The 11779-nt window shown below is 37.1% G+C and overlaps 1 protein-coding gene across 1 annotated transcript in view; it reads left to right on the forward strand.

Moving 5' to 3' along the window:
- Positions 1-11779, forward strand: part of DTNB (dystrobrevin, beta) — a 392167-nt gene that overhangs the window by 120729 nt on the left and 259659 nt on the right. The window contains exons 6-7 of the mRNA XM_006835297.1: positions 318-423; positions 6349-6515. Of these exons, the coding sequence (XP_006835360.1) occupies positions 318-423; positions 6349-6515 (273 nt within the window). The remainder of the gene's footprint in view (positions 1-317; positions 424-6348; positions 6516-11779) is intronic.

Here is an 11779-nt window from a genome sequence, read left to right on the forward strand (position 1 = left end):
CTTTGTTCTTCCATTCCCCTCTTCCTTCTTGCATATTGCCCCCTCCCCAGCACCCAAACTATCCTGTGTCTAATCCCTGCCCTGAACTTGCGCAGTTGTTTTAAGACTCAAATAATGTATGGAGAAGTGCTTTATTTAAATATAACAGTGTATCAGATTGTGTAGTGTTATAGTAATGTCACAATTTGTTTTGTTTTAATATTTTAGCATGCAATTTATTAAAGCTTGGCCAGGAGATTCCTAGGTTAACTTAACTTTCGGAGTTAAGAGATGTTTGAAAAATATTAAGTGTAATTTTTTTTCCCTTCTCTTCACAGAAAAAGATCATGCTGAATATGTTTCTAGACACAATGATGGGCGATCCTCCTCCCCAGTGCCTTGTCTGGCTCTCTCTCATGCACAGGCTTGCCCACGTTGAGAATGGTAAGCTGAACTTCTATAATTCAATTCCTTATACTATGAGAGGTATATAAACGGATTATTTGTAGTCCTTAGCTGTTATCACTGCCAGTTATAATTGATATTTGCTAGGACTCCATCGTAATTCTCTGGTTTTAGCATGCAAAAGAAAAATATTTATTTCTAAAACAAAAAAAGGAGTGATATGATTTAGATAAGATGCCAAGGAGTAGTAATGTTTGGTCATAGTAAAATTTTGTAGTTAAAACTCTATCAACTAGTTCAAACTCTAGATTACAGTTGTTGGTTTTCTACTTGAGTTTACCTAATTTAGCCTTGACTTTTTTTTTTTTAAACTATCTAATCTTAGTTCTGAAAATTGGATATATTCAATTGTTGTTTAGCAGTCCAGTGCTTATCCTACAGCACCACACCAGGACTCCTTTCAGCCACTAAAATGATGAATTATTTTGGAATAATTAAAGAAAAATAGCTAAGATATAATTTAGCGCTGAGTTTCTCATATCTTTTGATTTTTCCTCCATTTATTATTTTACCTTGAATCTACTCTTGATATTCTCAGTGATTCGACTTAGATCTTTGTTTTGTTTTGAATTGAAATGGTAGTTACTTATCACTTAAAACCAGGCTGATTGGACTCATAGCATAATGTGTGTGGCTGCTCACCAAAAGGTTGAGGTTGAAGTCCATTCCTGAGGTTTCTCAGGAAAAAGGTCTGGCAGTCTACTTCCAAAAAATTAGTCCTTGAAAAATGCCATGGAGCACATATGGGATTATCGTTTCCCTGTCAGAAACACCTTAATTTTCTGTTATTGCCACTTGCTTACCTTCCTTATTAGGTGGTTTAAATTTTTAAAGGGATGACTCTAGTTTTTTTTTATATAACCTACTATCTTTTATGGAGTCCTGGTGTGACACTGTGGGCTAATGTGCCAGACTGCAAAGTCGTTTTAATAGCAAGGTTGGTTTTTTAAGCTCATTAGCTGCTGCTTGGAAACCCAAACAGGGTCACTATGGTTCGAAACCGACTTGATAATACTTCACAACAACAATAACAACGCCATCTTTTAGGAGTCCTGGTGTGGCACTGTGGGTTAATGTGCCAGACTACAAAACTGTTTGAACTGCAAAGCTGGCATTTCAAACTTACCAGTTGCTGCTTAGAAACCCAATACAGGGTCGCTATGGGTCTGAAATGACTCTAAGGCACTTAACAACAACAACAACAACTATCTTTTAAGGATCCTGCCAGTATCTATTCTCTTAACAGAAGAGAATGAAGAAGAATGTCTGAGAAGCCATTAAAAAGCTGTCATCTCTCTTTTCCTCTCTATAAGAATGAAGTATATACTTCCATACTCTTTTAAATTTTTCCCCTTCCTCAACTCTGTCCTTTTTTTTTTTTATAAAAAAAACTCTTTGGTCTTTTGGTTAACTATGACTTTATAATTTACAAGTACCTCAGATTTCAGGATTACATACTTAAAAGACTGGAATCTTTTGTGTAGAATGAAACAGTTAAATTTTTTTAACAGGATCTTGGGATAGAGATTTAAATTATAAAATAATTATAATATCATTGGAACTTTGTAAAATAATGCTTTTATAACCTTAAGTATTTTAGTAGTTTAATATCCAAATCATTGGTTTAAAATCAGTATGTATCTGATAAATCAAGTGGAAATAATTTCGTTTGTGATTGTTACACACAGTGGTGGTGCTTATGTGCCGTGGCGTCAGTTCTGACTCATAATGACTCTGTACAGGGTTTCCGAGGCTGTAAATCTTTACGGGAGCAGAAAGCCTCATCTTTCACCTGCAGAACAGTTGGTAGTTTTGAACTGCTGACCTTGCGGTTCACAGCCCGATTCATAACCACTATGCTACCAGAGTTCCTTATTGTTACCCATATGAACATTTTATTGTTTCTTTGCTTGTATTTTATTGTTGATTACATTCTTATGTGGTCAGCTATAGTCTTTTTTTCTGAGACAGAAATGGCATAAAATCATTAAAATTCTAGAAATAAAACATGTTAGGTATCAAACTGAAATTTGTCTATATATCTTAATGTTTATGATTGGAGACATATTTTTAAATTATGGTCTTCCTAGAATTTTTTTTATTGGACTCTTCTTATGAAATTCAGCACTTTAATTGTATTGAAGTTACTATTCATAAAGACAAATAGTTTTTGCCTAAGCAGTAATTGTACTTTTTATACTGACTTACCAAACCCAAGTGTCAAGAAATCAAATGATGTAGTTCATTAGGCAAATTTGCCAAATGTTCAAGAGCAAAAATATCAGTTTGAGGACATAGGTGCCCTTGACCTAAGCCATGATACTTTCAATAACCTCATATACATTTGAAAGTTGGACAGTGAATATAAGGAAGACCATAGACCATCTGACTTGTGTGAGTTCCAGCCTCTTTTGCTTTATATGAAAATTGAAGAAAATCGTTCAGATATACATGTTCAGCCAAATTTATCAGAATATAGTTGATAATTTAATATTAATTTACATAGATCTTTTAGTGTCAATCCCAAATTATTATTTAGAAGGCTAAATATTGGGTGCTCTGATGTTGATTACATTGATGTTGTCTCCAGATTGATATGGAAATGGTGCTCTCCTGAGCCACTCTCTCAGACTGTGTATTTATAATGTAAAGGACATACTCTGATTAGCACTTTTGTCATTTCTCAGAAATATCTCAATGACAGTCTTCAGCTTCTTAGAGGAAGTGTGTGCTTTTGTATTTCTGATTTCTGTTCTTATTTTTCTTTAGTCTCTGATGATATTCTTATATTGTTTTCTTCACCTAGTGTTCTGTTTTGTTTTTAGTTTGATTCCCTAGTTAATATATCCGGAAATGTAAAACTAGGACAGCAGCCATCCCTCCCACAGCACTCTACTTCTCATCTGTCCAGTAATTTACTGCAGTGACCACACAGAATGTAAACACTGTCCTCACAGCTAAGGGGGTTATTAGGGAAGTTATCAGAGTACATTTCAGGGTCAGAAATGGTAAGGTCGTAGTTTTTCCAGTCCGGACAGCCTCTCCCCAGTTATGCCCATAGGCACACAACCTTCTGGCTCTTGGTCCCTTTACTTGGCTCTTTTATTTTTGTTGTTAAATGCCATCAAGTTAGTTCCGACTCACAGCAACCCTGTGTTTTCAAGGAGCAGGTGGTGAGCTTGAACCACCAACCTTGCAGTTCAAAGCAACCTTGTAGCCCAGCACATTATCCCACAGTGCCACATAGGCTGCCTGCTGATAAATGCTCACAGGGCACACCACTGCACCATAAGCCTCAGGCTCAAGGCACTTGGCTCTGCCTTTCTGGGTCAGAAAACCTAGCTCCTCTGATTAAGTGCCTGGAGTCACCCTGCTCTTCAAGCAAGCTTCCTGCCCAGAGGCACTCAGCTTTACTTGTTCTGTGAAGTAGGAAGCACACTGCTTTGTCTGGCTCTTGGCTCTGCTGGTGTGCTGTTCTTCTGTCATTCCTCTCTGTCATTCCTCTGCTGTTGCAGCTCTGTCCCTGAGTCACATCAATTTGCGGGGATTACGAATATCAACCAAACCGCAAGGTCAGCAGTTTGAAACTACCGCAGGAGAAAGATGAGGCTTTCTGCTCCTGTAAAGATTTACAACCTCGGAAACCCTATACAGGGTCGCTGTGAGTCGGAACCGACTTTACGGCACATAACCACTACCATTAGGTCCAAAGAAGTGCTCCAATCTTGGCTCTTCTTTGACGATTATGAGATACCCCTTCCTGCTTCTGAGATGGTTCATTTTATACTCATGTTAGAGTTCCAAGTTTTCACCATCACAACTAACCTTGTTAACCACCAGTCACAACAGAATCATATCATTCTATCAGTATATTCTCCCACCTTGTCTTACCCAGACCTATCAGAAAAAAAGTCACTTGGTGGGAGTTATAAAAATTAAGGCTAGACAAGATATCTTAAATAATTCACTGTACCACAGCAATCAAGATTAAATATCTTTATAATTAAGATGAGATTGACCAAGATTGCCTTTGTGTATATAGTGCTAGAAAGAGTTGGTTCATAAGAAGATCTGAATACTACATTCCTCTTTTCCTGTTGACTTCTATTCTTTGTGTTTAGAGTTAATTGCCAGGGGGAACAATTTCGTTTCCAATGTTGAAAAGTAATCTGTAATGTACTGTTGTGCATTGCCCATGCTAGTTGTCACCTACTTCCTTCTTAGTAAACTGCAGTTTTCTAAATACTCCCTAATGAGAGAGAATCTCTATGATCTCTGTGAATTCACACTGACATCCTGGTAATTTTCCAGAAGAAAATGTGCTGTGTTAAGTGGAAAAAGTGTACAGGTATGAGTTCCCTTCCTCTAAATCTGTGATGTTACTCAGAGATCTGACTTAAAACGAATACTTATTTTTTACTGGTTAACCATATGTGCCCAGATATGTGGTGGTTGGTGGTGGTTATGTGCTGTGGAGTCGGTTCCGACTCATAGCAACCCTGTACATGGTTTCTGAGGGTATAAATCTTAATGGGAACAGAATGCCTCATCTTTCTCCCATGGAACAGCTAGCAGTTTCAAACTGCTGGCCTTGAGATTAGCAGCCCGACTTGTAACCACTGCACTATCAGAACTACTTCCCCATATTTGTGGTAATATTTAATTCAGCAAACATTTTTAAAAGTATTCAGTTCAGTGTACTGCATAAAATACTGTTTGTAGGTAATGGAAACATAACACACAGTTCTGGCTCTCAAGGATTTTACAAGTTAGTGAAAGAAACAACTAATACACATTTAACAATAAACCATCCATAAAAACAACAATGATAGATTTGGAAAAGCAATTTTGGAGTGAAATCTTCTCTGTCCTCGTTTGTCATTGTAGCTGTTAAGTGTGGTGGAGTCAGTTCCAACTCAGAGCGACCCTGTATAGCGTTTCTGAGGAGTGATTGGTAGTTTTGAACTGTTACCCTTCTGGTGCTTACCCTACAGTGTCCAGCTTCCTCCATACTTTTGTGCTTATCTAAATGTTAAGAAACATGAGTTTCACTAAGAGAGAGATTGTTTGTTTTTGAAGTTGGTTTGAATATAGTATTCTAAGGTGAAAGATTTTTCCCCCTTGATTATTAAGTTGTCATTGTTATTCTAGATAGCTGTATGTACTAGGTTGCATTAATTGTTGTTGTTGTTATGTGCCGTGGAGTCGGTTCCAACTCATAGAGACCCTGTACATGGTTTCCGAGGCTATAAATCTTTATGGGAGCAGAAAGCCTCATCTTTCTCCTGCGGAACAGCTGGTAGTTTCGAACTGCTGACCTTGTGGATTGCAGCCTAATTCATAACCACTACGCTACCAGAGCTCCTTGTTGTTGTTGTTGTTATGTGCCATCGAGTCGGTTCAGACCCATAGCGACCCTGTATAGGGTTTCCGAGGGTGTAAATCTTTACGGGAGTAGAAAGCCTCATCTTTCTCCCGCGGTGCAGCTGGTAGTTTTGAACGGCTGACCTTAAGGTTCGCAGCCCGATTCGTAACCACTACGCTACCAGAGCTCCTTAGGTTGTATTAATTGGCTAGCAGGAAATTTCATTTCTTTGGTTCTAATGGTGTCTTCATCTTTGCGTTTATATTTTTCTTGTTATTAAGTGCCATCGAGTTGGTTCCAACTCAAAGCAACCCTGGAGCGGCTGGTGAGCTTGAACTGCCGACCTTGCAGTTCAAACCAACCTTGCAGTCCAGCACATTAACCCACAGCACCACACCAGGAGTCCTGCCTTGATATTAGATTTGTTTTTTCTCTGTATTGACTTTATTCTCCAATTGATGTTTTTTTTCCCCTCTGTTCCTCTTATGTCATCCCTTCTCCCTTGCCCTTCTTGCTCTCTTCCTTTTCCGTCCTATTAGTTTTCCATCCTGTGGAGTGTTCCTACTGCCGGTGTGAGAGTATGATGGGCTTCCGGTACCGATGCCAGCAGTGCCACAACTACCAGCTCTGCCAAAATTGCTTTTGGCGTGGCCATGCCAGTGGCCCTCACAGCAACCAACACCAGATGAAGGAGCATTCTTCTTGGGTAACTCTTTTATGTTTCACTCTATTTCCTCAACTGTCAGCCTGTCTCATAGTTAATAGCAATTGGGCCAAATAAGGATGTGGCATAATAGAATTGTAATAATAAACATTTATGCAGCATAACTTGATTTTAAAAGCAAAAATTTTAAATTCTAGGTAGTGGAAATAGTAATTACTTTTGAAGTGGTCCCTTTATTCAGTAAAATTGTGTTACACTGCTCATGGGCCAAAGTGAAAAGTAACTTTCATTTCCTTTTAAAGTTGTGCAAGAAGTGTCTCTCCAAATGTTTATTCTTCTGAATTTTGAAATTCACTTTTGAAGCAAGTTTTCTTGATTTTTTTATAAACTTCCAATGTTGAAAGAACACTGTATAAAATAAAGAAAATAAACTCTGGTTCTATAAAATTGAGGGAAATATTGTCTTTTATATCTATTGCCCAATGGATATATCTTGACCTGCAAAAGTTGTCTTTAAATAACAGTATTTGGTGGGGAGGTTGATGTTTGATTTTTGTATGGCATTCTTACCATCATCATTTTTCTTCCCTTCTTTAGTTTGAGAGTTTAAAAATGCCATACTTTTTTCTCATCCAAAGGTTGCTTTAGCTTTTGTTTTAAAAACTTTACCTCCATTTTGTTTTGTTTTGTTTGCTAATTGGTTTGATAAACACTAGAAAAATACATAGGTTCTTAAGTTTGATTATTCTACTGGATTTCAAGTATTAGAAAGCTTCAGTAACTTATTTTTTTAACTCTTGATCTTCTTAAAACTCAACCAAGAAAAATCAAATAAGCTCAAATCAGGAACTAGTTAAAAAAGAAGAAACAAATTTAAACTCAATTGTACATTCAACTTTACTTCTGATATCTCTGACAGTGCATTTTTTAAAATGAAGTAGGCTTTCAGTGACAAAATCCTCTTTTGAGTCTTGTATTGTGAGCACCGTAAGTTTTGTTTGAGGACTCATTGTTTTAAATCTTCATAAAAAAGAGAAAAGGGAAAAAGAAAAAAAGCTCAATAGTTCTCATTTTTGTTGAATAGAGATAATTTTTTAGTGGATTTTCATTTTGTTAATTCCCCTTTCTTAAAGTACAATTACTCATTGCATTGATTTACTGTTTATTCCTCTGTTTCTTTGTTAGAGTCTAACTCTTTAGACATGAGATAGGTTTTTTTTGTTTTGTTTTAAGTTTTTATTGTGAATTGAGTGATCATTTACATGGGGGAACATCAGTTTTACACTCATCCTTTCATTGCAATGATTGCAATCCCCTGTGTGCATCATCATTCAACAGTATTTGGTTCTGTTCTCTCTGGGGTTTTTTTGGATGTACACCAAAACACTTAGGAATATATAATCATTTAAACAACCAAAGGACACATAGACATGAGATAGTTTTTTACTTTATAACCTTTCATGATGATTGCATTTGCTAATGGTTTTTCCTGAAAATTCTTTTACTAGATGTGTGGTCAATGTGAATAAGGAATTTCTTGTTCACTTTAATTTGAACCAGCTCATTTAGCTAATTTCTAACACTTTTAAAATTGGGATTAAAAAAATTTTTTTATTAAAGATAACTAAGTTATGGGTTGTTGTTGTTAAGTGCCATCGAGTCTATTCCGACCCATAGCGACCCTGTATAGCGTTTCCGAGGAGCAGCTAGTGAATTTGAGCCACCAGCCTTGCATTTCAAACGGCTTTGCAGTCTGGCACATTAACCCACAGCGCCACTCCAGATACTGCTTTTTGATTTACAAAGCAGTTTTTCATACATGCTTTTGAATATTTTTGTGAAACTTTACCATAAAAGTACACAGATCAGGAAGAATTCTTATATTCTTATTTGAACTGAACAACACTCTTAAGAAGTAGGTCTTACTCCCGTTATTTCAGTGCTGTTATTTTCTTTCTCTTTGATTAAGTCCTTCATTTTCATGGTGGTGGTTGTTAAGTGCCGTCGAGTCGATTCAGACCCATAGCAACCCTGTATAGGGTTTCCCATGGTAGTGTGATGTAAAATTTCAAGAAAAATCAAACATTATCAGCATACATAATTTTGAAGCTAATATCATAAATGTATCGGTTCTGAATTTTGATGAGTGTATGCATTGTATATTGTAGATATGTACTCATAAACTCTTTCAGCATTGTGTGTGTATGTGTGTGTATACACAACTTTTTTCAGAATTAAAACTTTGCCTGTGAAGTGCCCCTGCTCTTTGAAAAAAGTATTGTTGAACTTTTGAGGCTGTGTAATCAGTTTAATAGTAATTTCTATAAAGATTGTCCATTATGTTTGTACAAATATTTTGAATGACTTTTTCTACATATTTACAACAGATGAATTCACTTTGTGTTTAACCAACTTGTATATGGATTTACATTGTATATTTGTAATGTGTTTAGTGCCTAGAATTGAATTTTTATTTTCCCAAAGGCTTCTGTGTAATCTTTTGTCTTAGTAACTATGCATAATAATTCATTGTTCTTTTAGTCCCTGATGCATTTAGTTTGCTTTCATTATAAAACAAAAATGCCATATGGTACCTTATCTGTAATTCATCTTGTTCATACATTTATTCATGCATTCAGAAGATATTTTTTAGTACCTACTATGTGCTGTAGTCAGTGCTAAGTAGGATACATCTGTTAATAAACCTGACTAAGACACTTGCACTGTGGAGCTTAATTTTTGAGAGGCTGATAGTACTCTTCAATATCAGTGTTTTCGTGTTCTTGCTGAACACACATCTGGACTACATTTCTGTGCCCTCTTGTATCTGAGTGTGGCCATGTGGTTAGTTCTACCAGCAGAATGTGGACAGGGTATTCTGTGTCTGCCTAGAACAAGATCTACCCTGTCTGCCTCTACTAGGACCCAGAGGAAGGTGAAGCCATAAAATGAAAGAAACCTGGATAATTGAATGAGAGGTAGAGAAGAATCACCAATTAATTGTGGTGGGAGCCAGATAAAAAGCTATGTGTTTTTCTACTGAGACTTTAGGGTTTTTGGCATAGCAGTTAGTAGTTGGAATGGAATACTTATATAATAAAACCTCAACACCTCTGACGCTGTCTTAGTGGTTAAGTTGAACATTGATGAGGAAACTGATATTGGAGGTAGGAAAGACAGAAATCCGTGTTGCATTTGTGAGCAACTTTATAATGTGTCATCTGTGATATTTCAGAAGGCATACTTTATGCCAATTTGATCGGATGTGAAAAGGATTAAAATGTTTGTTGGTGTGTGCTATTATCAGTGAGGATTACCAGAAATAGATGCATTGTAAGAAAAAATGTTTAGGGTTTTGTTTTTATCCTTAAAAAAGGTAATACAGAGACTGGCATAGTGAGAGGAATAATGATAATAAGAAAATTGGCTACTTCTCTAGATCCCAGAGAGTCAAAGACAGGAGTTGAAAATAGCTTTTTTTAGTTGAAAACTAACTCAGTACTGTGGCAAAGATCAGATTAAAGGTATGGCCTCTCTATTTCCTGTAGTAGCTCTTGTTTTTGGCTGCTCATCAGAATCACCTTAGTCTTGTCTGCAGAGTTTTTTTTTTTATTTACTTGGACTGCGGTACAGAGAGATTTAGAAAAAGTTCCTCAAGTGATTGTGTTGTGTAGCCCCAATTGAGAACCACTGACCTCTTTTTTCACATGGACTCCAGGTGACTGCTATTAGTTTAAAGACAACGGTGAGGAAAAAGAAATAAATAAGACTTGAGAATTGTGTCCAGGAAAGAATTTTGTTTGTGTGGTTACTGGCACATGGAACGGACTGAAAACAAATAGATCAAAGGCCAACTAAGTTTTTGAGGGAGTTTTATTGTCAAAAAAACCACGAGCCTGGACTGAATAAGCCCTTGACTGAAAAACCACTTCTTAAAACCTAGAACTTGGCCAAGCAGAAAGTGGGTTGTGAAGGCTATGTAGCCCCTACATTGGGTATACTCCCCAGCGCCTGGTCAGGAGGATATTAGACAAGGAAGACCTCCCTGTTCCTGTATCAACATTGTATATTGGGAGGGGGAAGATAGAGGTGCAGACAATTGTCTTTTTAATTCTTGTTGTTGCTGTTGTTAAGTGCCATTAAAATGGTTCTGACTCATAGCAGCCCTGTGTAAAGTTTCCAAGGAGCAACTGGTGAGTTTGAACCACCAACCTTGCGGTTCAAACCAACTTTGCAGTCCAATGCAGTAACCCACAGTGCCACATCAGGACTCCTTTTAATTCTTAGGTCTCATCATAATGAGCTCCATATATATGGGCCTGGGAAAGAAGATGGCACCATTTTGAGTGATTCTGTATTTATAGTTAGATGCACTGACTGGATGGAACTTCAGGTTTTCTTTCTTGGTGGTGGAGGTTAAGGGGGTTAAGTGTGTTCTTTGTGTTGGAAAGGGGGCCAAAACATATATTTGGTGATTAGAAGTGCTAGCCAGTATCTGTGTTCTCTTATTCTTCCTGGACATATCACTTGATTATATAACCCATCTCCTTTGTACCTAGATCAACCATGTGGCTAGTTCTTACCAATAATTTGTTTGGAAGTAATGTATATTAATTTTGGGTAACAGCATTTTAAAGCAAAGGGTGTGCCTTCTCCATCCTGTCATTATACTTCCTACTCCACTGCACACTGGCCTAATGGAAAGGATGCCAGGGAAACTAGCAAAATCAGGAACCCTTAGGTGGATGGAGGCTTAGCACCTGAGTGGGTGGAACAGAGCTCCTCTGGCAGTCTACAGGGATTTTTACATAAGTGAGAATCAGAAAGAAGAATCAGTGCCTTGAGATAGAGACATTCAAATATTAAATACAGATGGCATATAGACCTTGTTGAGAAAGTGAGATTTGAGTACTTAGATGTCTGTTAGCAGACATTTTAGTGGGGAAGAGCAGAAGTATTCAGTGTTAAGTCTTACGGCATGTAAATTCAGGGAACATCAAAGAAACTTGTGTGGCTGGAGTGAATGAGCAGGGGGAGAATTTCAGGAGAGGAGGTCAGAACATTAACAAGGACCTTGTTGGTCTCTGTAAGGATGTTGGCTTTTACTCTTTGTGGAATGGGCAGTGTTTATAGGGTTTTGAGTAAAAGAATAACATGATTTAGTTCATACTCTTAAGGACCAGTCTAATTGCCCTGTAAAGAATAAGCAGTAGGAGGAAAATATAGAAGAGGAGAGGTCATTGTAGTATGGATTATTGTAATAATTAAATCAAGGTATGGTAGCAATGGAAGTTAATATATGTTTT

Source organism: Chrysochloris asiatica, unplaced genomic scaffold, assembly GCF_000296735.1.
Source record: "Chrysochloris asiatica unplaced genomic scaffold, ChrAsi1.0 scaffold00016, whole genome shotgun sequence".
In the NCBI taxonomy this organism is placed as follows: Eukaryota; Metazoa; Chordata; class Mammalia; order Afrosoricida; family Chrysochloridae; genus Chrysochloris; species Chrysochloris asiatica.